Source organism: Ruditapes philippinarum, unplaced genomic scaffold (assembly GCF_026571515.1).
Source record: "Ruditapes philippinarum isolate M1 unplaced genomic scaffold, ASM2657151v2 ctg4184_1_1_1_1, whole genome shotgun sequence".
Taxonomy (NCBI): Eukaryota; Metazoa; Mollusca; class Bivalvia; order Venerida; family Veneridae; genus Ruditapes; species Ruditapes philippinarum.
The window spans coordinates 181077-198049 of NW_026853368.1; the positions used below are offsets into that span (position 1 = coordinate 181077).

The 16973-nt window shown below is 31.0% G+C and overlaps 1 protein-coding gene and 1 long non-coding RNA gene across 3 annotated transcripts in view; both read right to left on the minus strand.

Annotated features, from left to right (window-relative positions):
• Positions 1–9752, minus strand: part of LOC132736655 (uncharacterized) — an 80069-nt gene extending 70317 nt beyond the window's left edge. For both annotated transcript variants that reach the window (XM_060723844.1, XM_060723842.1), the window contains exons 1-2: positions 9677–9752; positions 9126–9185 (exon numbers count right to left, since the gene is read on the minus strand). In XM_060723844.1, the coding sequence (XP_060579827.1) occupies positions 9126–9185; positions 9677–9737 (121 nt within the window). In that variant the 5' untranslated portion in view covers positions 9738–9752. The remainder of the gene's footprint in view (positions 1–9125; positions 9186–9676) is intronic.
• Positions 9753–11434: 1682 nt separating this feature from the next.
• LOC132736657 (uncharacterized) lies at positions 11435–13274 on the minus strand. The gene is made up of 4 exons (XR_009626608.1): positions 13156–13274; positions 12777–12887; positions 12140–12327; positions 11435–11669 (listed from the first exon to the last, which is right to left on the minus strand). It is a non-coding gene; the product is annotated as an uncharacterized LOC132736657 (long non-coding RNA).
• Between the last annotated feature and the right edge of the window lie 3699 nt (positions 13275–16973).

The window sequence follows — 16973 nt, forward strand, 5'->3', positions numbered from 1 at the left end:
TTAAAGTGTATAAAGCTATATATTTGATGAACAAATTATTGTTTGAAATTTAAAAAGGTATACTTCCAAAATACTTGCATGAAATAAATATGTAAATTTATTGCCTTTAAAACGAATGGCGCATGGATAAAATCATTGCTAAACAGATGAAATATTTTGTTCTGGAACATTTTATTTTGTTAACGTACATTATTCATGTGTGTTAAATGACAGAGGCTTTCTATGGTATAATGTTTTTGGGAATCAACCATATAATTATGGAACGAATATAATTTTACTGTTTATTAAGATATTTCATAAGATATAGATCTATACCCTTTAATGTGATTTTCCTTAGTTAACATTAAGGGGCAGAGAATTACAAACACTATTGATAATTCTTTATTTAGAATCAGTTGATTTGCTTCTTACTTTTTTCAAATAACTGCACTGCTTAACCTTTGGTTCTAGGGTAACATACTTGCTTAAGATTCGAGGCGTCTTGAGTTCGAACCCAAGTCAAGCCATCTGAATTTTAAGTGTCAGTTTTAGTGAAGTTAGTATTTTTTTCTAAACACATTAGTCAGGAAATTCTAAGAAACATTATTAAATGTTTAGCAATTGTTACAAGTGCACATAATTGTATGTTAATGATCAATAGAGAATCATCCAAGCAAAATTCTATACTGCCAAAAACTATGACGAAAAGTGTAATATATTTTTACATCTTGTTTTTCTCTCTTGAAACGATTATGTTAAGGCTAATTAGATGTTGTATACAGATTTGTCATTTTTGATTCTGTGAAAAGAGGAATTCGGTTGACACACACGCATATTTATTTAAAACACAAACAAGTAAAATGCAATTATATTGTGCATTAAAGTATAGCTCCAAAAAGAAAATGAAAACATATGATACATATGACAATATTCTTAATCAGAAAAGGTAAACCACCGTCGACTCTGACACTGACGATCTGACCATGTCATATGAACACTTTCACCTCATTTTCCCGAAAAGTGGAACTAATAGTTCCCCAATGATTGCTATTATAGTGTTTAAAAATTGGTTAAATTGCAAAGATGTGGTATGTCACTAAAAATAAAATTATATCTGCCTTCGGGACTAATTTTATTTAGGCATAATAAAATATATATAAGTCAGATGTCAATGGGTTGTAAAAGGGGTTAAAGTATATTTACGCATATTATGAACCCGATTGCTGCGATACATGCGTGTTATGCAATACTTTTACATGAAACGTAGGGGTTTGACAATTTGTTAGATGCAGGTAGGACTAATTTTGAATCGACATAACGTTTTTAATAATCAAACAATTCAAATATGGTTTGAAGCACGTTAAAGTAATCCATTTTCGGACGGAAGCGTGTAAGGAATTTTTGTAAGCTAAATCAGCGACTAATTATCTGAAGTTACGTTATATATATATATCAGTCACATTTAATATTTGACGTTACGTTATATTTATGTGAGAAAAGAAAATCTGAGACATGGTTCCCCAGAAATAATAATTAGGTTTATATTCCACAGGTTTGAAGACAAAAAATATAAAAAATAAAATAAAAGTAAAGCAATTTGATATGACAGTTTAAAATTTTAGATTTTTTTGTTCATAATCAATTTTTTACAAAGGCATTTTTTTAAATATGTTATTTTTTATGAATATCTCAGAGACATTTAATGTACACAATTTAATAAATTACTATTTTATACCTTAAAAAACATTGTTGGAATTTACGGTAATACCACTAAAGGTGTCTTTTGTCGGCTACAAAAGATTTTCACGAATTTATCAACGATTAGTAAACCTCATTGTAGATTATTGTCCTAATAAACAGCAATTGAAATTACTTTTTAAGCAATTATTCAAACAGTATGATAAATAATTTTTCACCTGGACATGAAGTTTCAGTGCACAATTCAACGTTGTATTGTTTTCCACCTTGACTTTGTTCACAATCATTATTATTCCCAGTCGAACAGTTCCTTTCTCGTCTTTGGAAACATGCACCTTGTTGTTCTTCACAAAGCCAACTTCCCCATGGTAACCAGTAGGGTTGGTGAGAAGTTGTAGGAGTTGTTGGTGGTAATGATGACGTCGTCAGTTGTGAAGCTTTGCTGTATCTAGTTGTTACTGTTTAAGTTTTAATATTTTAACTTTAATATTGAACAAAAATGAAATAAAAGGGGAAAAAAAGATATTAAACATTCTCACCAAACTTTTTCATATTCTTGTTGGATTTTAGATCGCACCGCCAAACATTTTAAAAGTCAGAAAACTTTGTATGCTTCTCTGTGTATTGCTCCAGACACGAACGGTCTCCTGAGTACACCACCGACGTTCCGAAAGCTAACTGGATAGTTTCCTTACGCATTAGAATCTAAAGGCCCTAACGACCTTTGAATCCACAAGTGTCAAGTGGTTGTTAGTCAAATACTTTAACCAATCAGTCATGGACGCCCTACTTTAAGAAGAAAGTGATTTTCAATAAGACAGACAAAAAAAAAACAAAAAAACATGGTTTATTTTTCTTCAAACAATAAACAGTGAAGACCTGAATAGAGAAAAATTTTCATTGGTCATTTTGAAATTACAAACTTGAGTCTGGGTAACTCATTGAACATTAAAAAAGTAAAATGTAGCCATTTTATAATAAATTGAAAGAAAAGCCATAAAGTAAAATGTAAATGATAGCTTTTTAACTTTCAAGTTATTTTGTTAAGAGTCATTAAATTATGACGTCACAATGTAAATGTCGAAAAAGAGTCTTTTATTTCAGAAATAATATCAGACTGAGTGGTGGTATTGGTTATTTAACACCGGTTTAATGTTTTGATGCGTAGAAATCGACCACAAAGACTATACAGCTATTTCGATTGCAACATTCCTAAATCAAAGGGCTGCAGCTCTATGGTATTTTCTAATCTTTGCAATCTAAATCATACTGACTATCTGTATGTACTTTCCTGTATAAGTTTTTTCATATACTATAATTCATCTTACGCAGCGACAGCGTTTTGATTTTCTTCTATAACAGTTTGAGATTTACATATGGAATTTTGCATGAAAAAAAATAAAATTGCCTCGACTAGGATTTGAACCATAGGCCTCTCACACCCTCAACGAGACCGCTTAAGACTGCACCACGGCGAAGTTATACATATGAACCTTGAATAAAAACGAATACATTATGCAATTCTAAATTGAGAATTTCCATTTCGTGTTTGTAATCCTTATTAATTTCGAGGTATTTTGTTCACGATAAACCTGTTTTTTAACACTGATGTAAATAATTTTGTGAAAATCTTCTCGCCAAAACATCCGACATGTATATATTCCACTACTCGACAGTCAGATTTGTTTGTGTAATACGCTCTGAAATATTCGGTAATCGACATTGCTAAAAAATAGCATTTTTCATTGATTAAAAATGATATTCATGATAATCCGAAGCTTTACGGAAATAGCCGAACATTTTTCATTGGGTAAAAAAGATATTCATCCGCGAAATTTGTGATTGTAACATCATATTTCTATTGACTAATCTAAACTTTTAATGCACTGTAATTCGTTAAATGCCTATATTAAAAATTATTCTTTCTTTTAAATTGCTGGTTTTTAAGCAGTTTTGAGTGAGAACTACTTTGAGTGGTTAGGACTGTTAGGAAATTTTGTGTTAGACCGTGGATGTTAGCTATGTATTTACTGATCTTACGATCAGAAAATACAAAAAGGAGAGTTCTAACGATTCTAGTTTTCAGGCAGTTGAATATATCCGCTGTCGATATTTGTATTTATCTGTTTTATTGAGCTCTTTTGTCCCTAAGCTATAAAGTAATTTAACAAAATAAATCATAAGAAAAAAAGTTTCATACTATTCCTCATGAATTATTTTATCAATTTTAAAACCATTAAAATTTTACGTATGAGACTGGATTATAATGTATTAACATCAGTGCTCGATAAATCAATCTTTATCCCCGAACCCAAGTCAGTTTAAAATGACGTCATACTGGCGTTTTTTTACGAAATGACGTCATAACGCTGTAAACGAATTGCCGTAACTGTTTTGAAATATAAATTATATCTAATAATATGGATTGATCATTTTATATGTCAATATAGCATCATATGAAAGAAAACATAAAAATAACGAAAAAAAAAGCGTTATTATTGTTGCAAAAATAAATTGCATGGCAAGCATATGACTACTGGCAGAATTAACCAGATTCTTTGGCTAGCTACTTTCGGGCTTTTTTGTGGCTCCAGGCCGTTTAAACTCAGTTTGACTTCCTGTAGAACAAACATTAAAGAATTGAATATAGAAAAATAATTTACATCGGTCATTTAAAATTACATATTGAAATCTAGGATCGCATTGGTTATTCTAAAATACAATGTAAATGATAGTTCTTGCCATTCTAAAATAGAATGTTAAGGATGGTTCTAAAATAAAATGTACATGATATTTCTTGTCAAAATAAAATAAAATGTAAAGGATAGTTCTAAAATAAAATGTACATGCTAGATTACGTCCTAGTTAAATTGCTGACATATAGCATAATTACTCGCAGAAAACATGTAACACTGCGTTTATATCTCATTTTATTTTCTACTGAACGTTTTTGTTTACATAAGAGCTTACTAAATTTATTTATACAATAACTTTAGTGTTCAAATACTATCAATAACGTCTAATATCCTGTAAATTTACTAAGTTTACATAAAAATATCGGAAAACACACGAACATTTAACAATATAGGTACATCATGTTCCCTTATGTTATGATGTTCATTTAGTTGATGTTTTCAATTGATTTAATGTTATAATTTCAGAACTAATTATCCTTTTATTTGTATTTGAAATATTACATATGTGATTTCTTAAAAATACTGTCAGATAAAACTTGTCCTACTTTCAAGAAACATCAATATCAATATGCATTTTATCTTATTTCTATGTTTACAAAATTGATTTATACGTACAAGAAATTATTATCTCATTGTTATCGAAAATTTGAAATAGCATATTTAAATTGTTCTATTGGTATGAGGAGGTTAAATATAGGTTCAGACCCACAAACATTCACAACACCAATGTGATATGGGGTTATGAACCACTTTTAGGTTTATCTCTAGACAAGTTATTAAAATCGTTTCTTTCTGTTTGTGAAACCAAGGCCGGTTATCAAAGTTGCTACAGTGTTGTATTCTTTCTTTTCTATCATAACTGTTTGCATTAAATAAAAGATAAAACGTCCATCGATAGTCTTTTGATTGCCCACCATTATTGTTTTTCTTCCTATTTCTAATATTGCATATGTGATTCTTCGTTATTATGTTATTGGTATGCACGCATTGCATTTCTATTTGTGTCGAAAACTTAGTAATAACATATGAATGTTACCAGTTTTACTTCTGCCAAGTATCTTTCTAAAAGGTACTTTTGGTTTGATTCGTACTTGCAAAAGCTTTTGCTTTAATAAAACAAAAATCATTGTTTCATTTGCAAAACCATTGTTAAAAATGAGCTATTTCTAATATGCGCTATACAAATAAAGTCAGCTGTTGGAATAAAAATAACTAATGTCTTACCTCGTGTTGTCGTAGCTGTAGTGCGTGTTATCTTTGTTGAGAAGAAATCTAAAAATAAATGAAGAAGTGCATAAAACTCTACTTATGAGCAAGCACTCTTGAGAAACCAGTATTGAAGAAAGTAACTTCCATCTATTTGTCAATTGTTAATATCTCAGTCATTCTGTTTCAGTCATTAAAATGCAGTTACAAATATGTGTATATCTTATATCATCACAGGGATCTTACAGTTTTTATTATATTTTTTCTTTTGTTGGTTTGTTTGTAAATTTACGTATTTTGTAAAAATAAACATTCTTGTCAATTAAAATTTAATACTTTATTTTACCCGAGAAAAAAACATCGTATTCATATAGTGTATCATATCTTTTATGACACACATTGAAAGTATTGAAAAACGCTTGACTTAAATTAATGAAATGAATGTAATATATAGAATTATGTGTTATATTAAGAGTACTATTAGTCGCATTACACCAAGTTTTAAATTCAATTACATTTTCAACGGAATGACTACATACTTAAAAAAAAATGAAAACCTGGACATGTAGATTCCGAGCAAAGTCTTATGCTGGTGGCCATTTCACCAGACTGAAATTCGCAATCTTTGTCTACTCCTGTTGAACATTTTCGTTCACGAGTCTGAAAGCAGATTGAACCTTGATGTCCACATGTCCACATTCCCCACGACGACCAGTAAGGTTGTGGAAGGGTACTTGGTTTTGTTGTTGTAATTGTTGACAGTTCAGCTGTAGGATTTAAATTTGTTGTAAAAAGCTTTTAAAAATAGTAAAGATTCAGTCACCTTTCTTTGGAATATATGCTTTTAAAAGTTTTTTCAAATTAATTGATATTCTTTTCTTAAAAACACTTAAAACGATTTGTGCAAAGTTTATGTCGAAAATCTGCATTATTTATAAATCTTAATGATCCTAAATATATTTGACAAGAGCTTTATAAAAGAAGGTATGTTGTAAATTTTAAAACAATTGGTTAAACAAAAATAAACTGATAAATACATCGGCATGATCCTAATTGAGATTTTAATATTTCCCATGGCAAATTTGTGCAAATCGCATCTAAGCCTGTTTGGCAGCATGCCCCTGCAAGGTTTTCAAATCCAACAACACACGTAAGAAAGCATGCAGCAAACTGTTCCAGGGACAACCATGCTGTAATATTAACATTAGTTCTCAAAACGATTAAAAACTGTTCGTAATTTTTATTTTATTCTATGTCTACTTTTAGTTTGTAAGGCATCTGTCAACAGCCGCATAAATGTCTTCTCGGTCGATCGATCAACTTAGTATCGAAATATAAACTTAAAGTTATATGACCGTGTAGTTCCGGTTTGATTAAGCCTGTTCATGGACGGTACTGAAAGCAAGCTACCGTCTACGCCCCTAGCACCCACAGAAGCAGGATTCAAAATTCAAACAAGAAAAGGTTTAATTTTAAATTTAGAAACATTCGCAGATGTGTTCATACGACGGTTATTATGGAACCTTCGTAAAGAGGCGTATGGTCCCAAGGTAGAAGAATGCGTTTCCCTTAAACAAGTTAACAAAAGGCGGAACTAAACAAAATGGAATTTTGAAAAGGGACATCATTCTGCAGAATGAAAACAACCTTAGTCTGTGTTTAAGAAGGAACGTCACTAGCACTGAACTTTAAGACAATAGCATTATATTTTAACAAAATCAATCGAGAAAAATGTGTTAAAATGCCCGACTTTTAAGATAACATTCATTACATTGTCTGTCTTTTAAAATCTAAATACATACCTGAAGTGGTTGGACTTTTTGATAATCCTGAAGAACAGAAAAATATAATAAGGAACTATATTCGGTTGAATTTTTAAACCATAATAATTGCATGTTAAAAACATGCAAAACACAAAAGACCGATAAATGTAGAAACAACTATTTGCAGGCTGTACTAAAGAAAATGACATAAATTTTCAACAATCATATTGTACTATAATATATCATTAATAAATTCAGTTTTTACTAATTTAAGGTAATCAAAATTAATGAAATATAATAGTAAATCAAAATCAACATACTGTGACAAGAATGTGACATTAGAACATAAAACACGACCTAAGCAATATATATAATCATTTACATAAAGAAAAAAGATGAAAGAAACACAAGTACCTGGGCAGGACCCTAGCTTGGGTTTCAAAATATCCCATGGAAAATTTGAACAGACCACATTGAGACCTGATTTGCAACATGTTTCCAAGAGTTTTCCATATGTTGGTGTGAAAGTTAGGTAACACGATGCAAACTGTTCTAATGAAATATTAGCTGAAATGATAATAAAAAAGTTAAAATACTTAACTATTATTGATATTTTGACGTTATAAAAAGTCGAATCACAGAGAAATGTATGGAAATAGATAATTAAGAAAATAACTTTGAACGCATCCTCTCGCAGTCTTTATTCTGATACTATATAAACCGTTGAAAGTCGTAGTTATATCAAAGAAATATCAGGTTTATTATGGTTTTAAAATGGTTTGCGGTATGAAGTGTAATCTGAGTTGATCTTAAATGTTGAATTATCTTAATGAATTTTCGCATTATGCAGTGCTGTCCATGAATAGGCTCAATCAAACCGAGCATTTAACATTTACAATTTAACCGTTTTTGACGTAAAGGTCCTTTATTGATTTATTCCTCTTTACCTTAAGTTAATGCTTATGGATTTGAAAACATTATTGACAGATAGATAAAACAGTACTTGTTAAATAGTAGGACTTTCTTCATAATAATAATAATAATAGAGTTTAGAAAATCTAAATGATAATGTTATAGATTTATTTTATTTATCACTAAGAAATGAAAGAAAGTGTGTATTTGAAGAAATATATCAAGAAGTAACTTGCATGGTACAGCATATCCATCCAGCAGAAAACGTTTGTTAGCTAACAGAGAGTAGTCTGCAACAGAATAAATTGTTTTAGCGCCATGCTGTGCTAACATGTTCAGGGACAAATAAAAAATTCCATATCAGTTATGTACATTTATCGAAAATATCAGTATTACTCAGTATGTCATATTTTAGCAGACATATGTGTATCATGTTAACATAGACATTATGCAAAAATATTTGCTTGTTGTATTGTTGAATTTAAATACAAATATGTTTCTAGAGATTGATAATAGACCAAAAACTGACATTGTTAGTTTTTTTAACTTTTGTGTAGTAAGCAATACAATTGATGGAAGGTTTCTTTAATTGTATCATTTACACTAGAATAGGAAGTTAATGGGTGCAGAAAGTAAAAAATAGTTGAAATTAATAAATTGAAAATGTCTGGAATTTTTTGCTACAATTTTATAATTAATATTTTTTAAAAAGATAGTTTAACACGTTTAAAAAGTTTAACAATACGATACATTACATTATCAAAAATAATTGATTTTAATTTGATTTTAAAGTAATACGTATACATAAAAAGAATCTGTTTCGATATGTTTCTTGTATATTTTTCATAAAAAACTAAACACATATATTAACCTTTAGATCCAGAAGTATCGCATGCATAAGTCGTTAGTAGTGTCACAAACACAAGCAAACCTTAAAAAGACAATTATTTACGTCAAAACCTGTAAAAGACATTTATTTGCGTCTATGAATGATATACTGATAAAAATGAATTAATTTTAGACATAACACACAAACACCCTAGGGTAATTATACAATGTGATCGAAATCATGTTCAAAGAAATATTATAACCCTAACAAAAGAGTCATTAAAATACATGTTTTGCAATACGAAATAATTCGTATGCCACTTTGAAGACGTGTGCAAGCTGTAAGTTTGACCCTATTAGTGATCCCTCGGAAGTATTATTCGCAACAAAAGTACATGAAAATTACAGACTCAGTTTGATAGAGGGATAATGAAATTGCATCATCCCTCAAGTTCGCTTGCACCGTTTTGAGCTATACTCAATTTCAATTTTCAACATTTAAAAGTGTTGGAATAAATGATCAAAGAAAAATATAATAACACTAATGTTGACCAAAAATGTATAAGTGAATATAAAATGAAGAATTTAAATTACCTGCGCTCTCTCTTAACATTATCATCTTTCTGAAAGACCTACTAAAGGCATGTATAACCATTGTTCATCTAGGACAAACGCTATAATCGTAAGAAATTAAACACGAACTGCTGATAACTTTATCAGTTTATTATCAGCTCAAATATTTACAATAGCGGGTCGTCTCTACCATGGACTTTTTTCTAGGGCATAGTTTTGATATTCCCATATAATTCGGACATAACATATTTTGTCTTACAAAGTTCTTCAACATATTGTTAACATAAGTTTGAAGTATCAGGAAATTACAAACTATTTTAAACTTATTATACCCCTCGAAATGTCAGGCATGCATTTAATAAATTATATGTTTCAATAATGGATTAAAAGCATATAAGATGTCTTAAAACTGAAGAAAGTAGCAATGAACGTGCTGTTATGTGTAATGAAGGCAACAAGATGTTAGAAAAATATATATTTATTTGACTTCCGTACAAAATACGAATTCAATATAATTATAGCGATTGCCAAAAGATCAAAGGAGAACAGATAGTTTAAATATACGGCACATGAGCACATGTTTAGAAACTGTTATAAGATACCAAAAATTGAAAAGAAAATTTCTGAGTAATAAAAATGATTGCATTTATCAGGCATAGTGGCTCTTAAAGGAGGAAAAATAAGGTATTACGTACCTAAGTATAATCCTTTTGTTGACTGGATGAGCTTGTAAATTCGACGAAATGTACATGTGTATGAAGAAAACACAATGTGAGAATATGTTAAATGAAACAGTAGGCTATCCGTTCGTTCTTTCAACTAAAGAATTTTGACAATTCTGCAATTGACTTTTTGGTACGATTAAAGAGCATAAAAGTAATTTTAAAGAAAACTAAATGAATATTGTATTTTCATCATTCATGTTTTATTCTATTTCTTTCTGTTTACATTATTAAGCCATGGTTGAGATGTGCATCTTTCTTCTTTCTTTTCCACTCCAAAGTAATTAATTCATGTGTGATTTAAGCCAATGCTAGTGGGACGTTCTTAAGGGATTTTCTTTCATCCCTATATGATATCCCTGGGGCTACGTTCCTTTCTATTTTAGTTTAAGTACTGATATTAAACAATGTCAAACAAATATATAAAAGATGCCCTTTGAATAAAAACAAATTAAGAAAACTAAATTTTTCGTAAGATTGGGCTTTTCTGGGAAGCCTAGCTCATGAATTTCATTGAGAACCAAAATGATTTATTTGCAATAAAAAAAACCCCGGGTAATCCTGTCAATCCTGAACACGTACTTTTGTAAGTATTGTAAGTATATTTATAGGAGGACTTGATAAATATTCAAGAGTTGTTTGATATTACTTCTTACACCGTGTTATGAAGGCTTAATCAAATCCTGATATTTCATAACAGAAACTGTTACATTGCTGTAACTATCCTCAATATTAGCAATTTAGAATAAACGTTAAATTAACAAGTGACAATATCATTACGTTGTGATGCTACGGTTGTGATAGGATACATGTAAGAACTAATATTATATTGAGTGTATATAAATAGATTCCGGAAATCAGGTCCGTGTCGTTTGGTCTGATATAAACGGTTAAAAGGATTATATAGTTCTTGTCTATCAGCGAGAGATATATTAGAACAGCCGTTTAAACATATCAAACAAAACAATAACGCTGAAGAAGCAATATAATGCATACGAGAAAGTAATGCGCTTTAAATATTCTTCCTTATTGCTCTATGACAAATCAAACAAAGCAATAACGCTGAACAACCAATATATTGTAGAAGAGCAACTGATGCGCTTAAAACATACGTCAAGATTTCTTTAAGACAAGTCAAACAAAGCAATAACGCTTCACATGCAATATAATGCATAAGAGAAAGTAATGCGCTTAGACACTCTTCCAAATTTATTTATTATAATTATTACAGTTATTACACAATTTCAATTTAACACGATTTGGTTCAGAATTGCTTCCCTTTTCTTCCGCCTCTGTAAAAAGATTATATAGTAATACATAGTAGTTATATAATATAATAAAGATAATTGTGAAATTTGTTTTGAAAAAGTTTACAAGGACATTTACAACTATATCCTAATTCTAAAATGCTAACTGAGATGTCGCTAAAATCAAATGTACAATATAACCAAATACATAAACATTTACACAAGTTAACAAACAGCAAACATCAACAAAATTTATCAAATTATGTTTTGAGGTGTAAAAGGCTGATGTCATACTTAAACATGACGTTTCTCAGCAGTTATCAATCTAATATGGTGATATCGCCTCAGTCAATATGTCCTTTGCCTGTGAATATCACATCATATTCAATGGCACCCTAGGCAATAATTGTATTATATCATATCTGAGCTATAAATAAGTATGCCCTTAGTATGCCCTTAGTTGATTTAAAATAATACTCCACTGAATCAATTGTTTGTGTCGTTTTGCAACTTACAGCTGACTTGCAGTTTGATCCAGTGTATGGAAAGCCATATACTGCGCACTTGTTTTCACAATACTTTCCACAAAGCGCACGAAGATCGGGGTCATTACAAATACAGATTTCACTCTGAAGCTGATCACAGATTACCTCTGAATACACAGGGTCTCCACATTTATTCAACTGTACATCCACTGGCTTATCTGTACGTGCAATATTTAAATTGATTAATTTTGTCATTTCAGTTGGTTTATGGTTACTGTCCGAAAATGTAATCCTAAATGCAACTGCTTTTGAAATAAACAAATTATAGCTTGGTAAACACTCATTTTCAGTCTAAATACTTTGACATGAACAACATATAAAATTACATGGAGCAAGGAGATACAATATTATTTTTATATGCCTTTAAGTGGACAGTGAAATTATATTTTGATCAATCAACAGTGTAATTGATAAATGTAATTTTCAAAGAACCCGGACTTTATATAAATGTGGATGATTTGAAAATTTGTGAAGTCATATTATATATTTTACTTATTATACTTATTATTTTACTTATATTATTATTATTATTATAATTCTTCTTCGTCTTATTATTATTATTATTATAATTATACATATTCCTGTTGGCCATTATGACGTAACTTACGGGAACATTTTCCACATGTTTTCCTGCAATACTGAACAGCATATTCTTCTCTGCCACAGAACACTTTCTGTGCCCCTTGTGAAGAGCAGGGTAGGTAGTCCCAACATGAGTCTAAAAAAGGGGGAAATTTGTTATGTTTTATAAATGCTTTAGTCAACAAGTGCACCGCTTATATGTACAAGTAATTAACAAATAATATTTGGTACGAAGGTTTCACCATTATATCAACATTCCTTATCTCCAATATATTTTATAGCTCTTTAAAACGAATTAACAAAAACAAACAAACAAACAAAAAAACAACAAGATTTAAATGTGGAATTTCATACTGTGCGTTTTTCGTTTCATGAAATTAAACGGGGAATATTAAAGGACCAACCACACAAGCCAGACGACCTACGACACAGTTTCCAGGCAGCTGCATTTTCCTTACAGACGTCAGTTAGTATTTCTGGTATTGTACAGCCAATAGATGTTGGATCATCTTAACATGGATCTAACAAAACAAGAAATCGCATTTGATAATATCAGAGAGTGGACAAACATAATATTTGAAACAAGAGGGCCATGATGGCCCTGAGGTCGCTCACCTGTATATAGCCCCCCACCCCGGGCCAATTTTTACCCAAGGGCTTTTATTTGTTTATTTGAACAGACTTGGTAGACACCAAAAGAAGATGTTTCATGCTAAACATCTAAGTTCTCGCTCATTGGGTTTTTTAAAAGAAGATTTTTAAAGTTTTTACTATACACATAAAGTTAAAAACAATGACACCCCTGGGGCAGGGCCAGTTTTGACCCCGGGCTTTTATTTGAACAAACTTTGTAGATATTTACTTTAAGATGTTTCATGCTTAATATCTAAACTCTAGCTATTTGGTTTTTTCAAAGAAGATTTTTAAGTTTTTGCTATGCACATATAAGGAAAATCAATGACCCCCCCCCCGGGCGGGGCCAGTTTTGACCCCAGGGTTTTTATTTGAACATACTTGGTAGACATCCATTAGAACATGTTTCATGCTAAATATCTTAGCTACTACCTCTTTGAGTTCTTTAAAAGAAGATTTTTTAAGTTTTTACTTTATACATATAGGGAAAATCAATGACCCCCTTGGGCGGGGCCAATTTTGACCCCAGGTCTTTTATTTGAACAAACTTGGTAGACACTCATTAGAAGATGTTTCAAGCTAAATATCTTAGCTCTAGCTTTGTGGGTTCTTTAAAAGAAGATTTTTTAAGTTTTTACTATATGCATATAGGGAAAATCTATCACCCCCTCGGGCGGGGTCAATTTTGACCCCAGGGCTTTTATTTGAACAAACTTGGTAGACCTTTACTAGAAGATGTTTCATGCCAAATATCTAAGCTCTAGCTCTTATGGTTCTTTAAAAGAAGATGTTTAAAGTTTTTACTATATGCATATAGGGAAAATCAATGACCCCCCGGGGCCGGGCCAATTTTGACCACAGGGCTTTAATTTGAACAAACTTGGTATCTCACTAGAAGATGTTGCATGCTTAATATCTTAGCTCTAGCTCTTTGGGTTCTTTAAAAGAAGATTTTTTAAGTTTTTACTATATGCATATAGGGAAAATCAATGACCCCCTGGGGCGGGGCCAATTTTGACCCCAGTGCTTTTACTTGAACAAACTTGGTAGAAATTTACTAGAAGATGTTTCATGCCAAATATCTAAGCTCTAGCTCTTATGGTTCTTTAAAAGAAGATTTTTTAAGTTTTTACTATATGCATATAGGGATAATCAATGAACCCCCAACCCCCCCCCCCGGGGTGGGGCCAATTTTGACCCCAGGGCTTTTATTTGAACAAACTTGGTAGATACTCACTAGAAGATGTTTCATGCCAAATATCTTAGCTCTAGCTTTTAAGGTTCTTTAAAAGAAGATTTTTTAAGGTTTTACTATTATGATATGCATATAGGGAAAATCAATGACCCCCTGGGGCGGGGCCAATTCTGACCCGAGGGCTTTTATTTTAACAAACTTGGTAGACACTCACTAGAAGATGTTTCATGCCAAATATCTAAGCTCTACCTCTTAGGGTTGTTTAAAAGAAGATATTTAAAGATTTTTCTTTCGGTTGCCATGGCAACCAGAGTTCTGCATGGAATTAAATTCTTTGAACAATTTTTAAAGGTGACCACCAAAGGAACATTCCTGTGAAGTTTGGATGAAATTGGCTCAGTGGTTTATGAGGAGATGTCATTTAAAGCAAAAGTTTACGGACGGACGACGGACGACGGACGGACGACGGACGCCGGACGGACGCCGGACGAAAAGCGATCACAAAAGCTCACCCTGTCACTTTGTGACAGGTGAGCTAAAAATGCATAGAGTGAAGCATGCTTACAATAGCAGTGGTTCAGATGTGTGTTTCTTCTCTTCTTTAATTTCTTTTTTAAAGTGTATAAAGCTATATATGTGATGAACAAATTATTGTTTGAAACTTAAAAAGGTATACTTCCAAACTGCTTGCATGAAATAAATATGGTAATTTATTGCCTTTAAAACGAATGGCACATGGTTAAATCATTGCTAAACAGATGAAGTCCTACTTAAAATAGCAAAAATATATTTTGTTCCGGAACATTTTACTTTGTTTACGTACATTATTCATGTGAATTAAATGACAGAGGCTTTCTATGTTACAATGTTTTAGAGAATCAACCATATAATTATGGAACCAATATAAATTTACTGTTTCTAAATTTTATTAAGATATTTCATAAGATATAGATCTATACTCTTTTATGTGGGGCGGATTTTCCTTAGTAAACATTTAAGGGCAGAGAATTACAAACACTATTGATAATTCTTAATTTAGAATCAGTTGATTTGGTTCTTACTTTTGTCAAATAACTGCACTGCTTAACCTTTGGTTCTAGGGTAACATACTTGCTTAAGATTCGAGGAGTCTTGAGTTCGAACCCAAGTCAAGCCATCTGAATTTTAAGTGTCAGTTTTAGTGAAGTTAGTATTTTTTTCTAAACACATTAGTCAGGAAATTCTAAGAAACATTATTAAATGTTTAGCAATTGTTACAAGTGCACACAATTGTATGTTAATGATCAATAGAGAATCATCCAAGCAAAATTCTATACTGCCAAAAACTATGACGAAAAGTGTAATATATTTTCACATCTTGTTTTTCTCTTGAAACGATTATCTTAAGGCTAATTAGATGTTGATAACAGATTTGTCATTTTTGAATTTGTGAAAAGGGGAATTTGGCTGACACACGCGCACATTTATTTAAAATACAAACAAGTAAAATGCATATATATTATGAATTAAGTATAGCCCCAAAAAGAAAATGAAAACATATGATACATATGCAAATATTCTTAATCAGAAAAGGTAAATCATCGCCGACTCTGACACTGACGATCTGACCATGGCATATGAACACATTCACCTAATTGTCCCGAAAAGTGGAACTAATAATTCCTTAATGTAAGCTATAGTGTTTAAAAATTGAGTAAAATTGCAAAGGTGTGGTATGACACTAAATAAAATTATATCTGCCTTTGGGACTAATTATATTTAGGCATAATGAAAAAAAAATATTAAGCTGATATTATTATAGAATTGTACTATTCACTAAAATTTATTCAATTATATAAACACCTATAACTGACGATGTTGTTATAATGGCATACAATCTATTTTCACAATTTATCCTTAAGTATATCATATGTAAGAATAAAACCAGCCATCAACCGGTTATCTAATTTTCTTTACAATATACTTGTTTGTCAAGAAAAATGGTCACTGCTTATTGGTGGAAACTTACATTTAGCAGGTTTTTTTTTATCTGATGTAGTTTTTATAATCCTTCACACCTTTTTCGATTTTGGATTGATATAACCCAAAGTTTACAAGAAAATCGTCTGCATTCATAATTTTAAGGTTCTGGAATTCAGAAGTATGAGTTATATAGGAAACAGAAATTTCGGGACCCTGAAAAATGTTTTGATTTCAAATGTCTCAAGATTTGAGAAGTTCTGGAATTCGTAAGTTAACATAATAAAAATTATAATAAAATAACATGATGCTGTTCGTGTCTTTGAGTTTCCGTATCCTTAAAAGAGGGTCATACAGAACTTGTTTATTTGTTCCTTTTTTCGTGGGGGGGGAGGTCACGTTTACATTAAAAGGTCACACATTGTATTGCGGAAA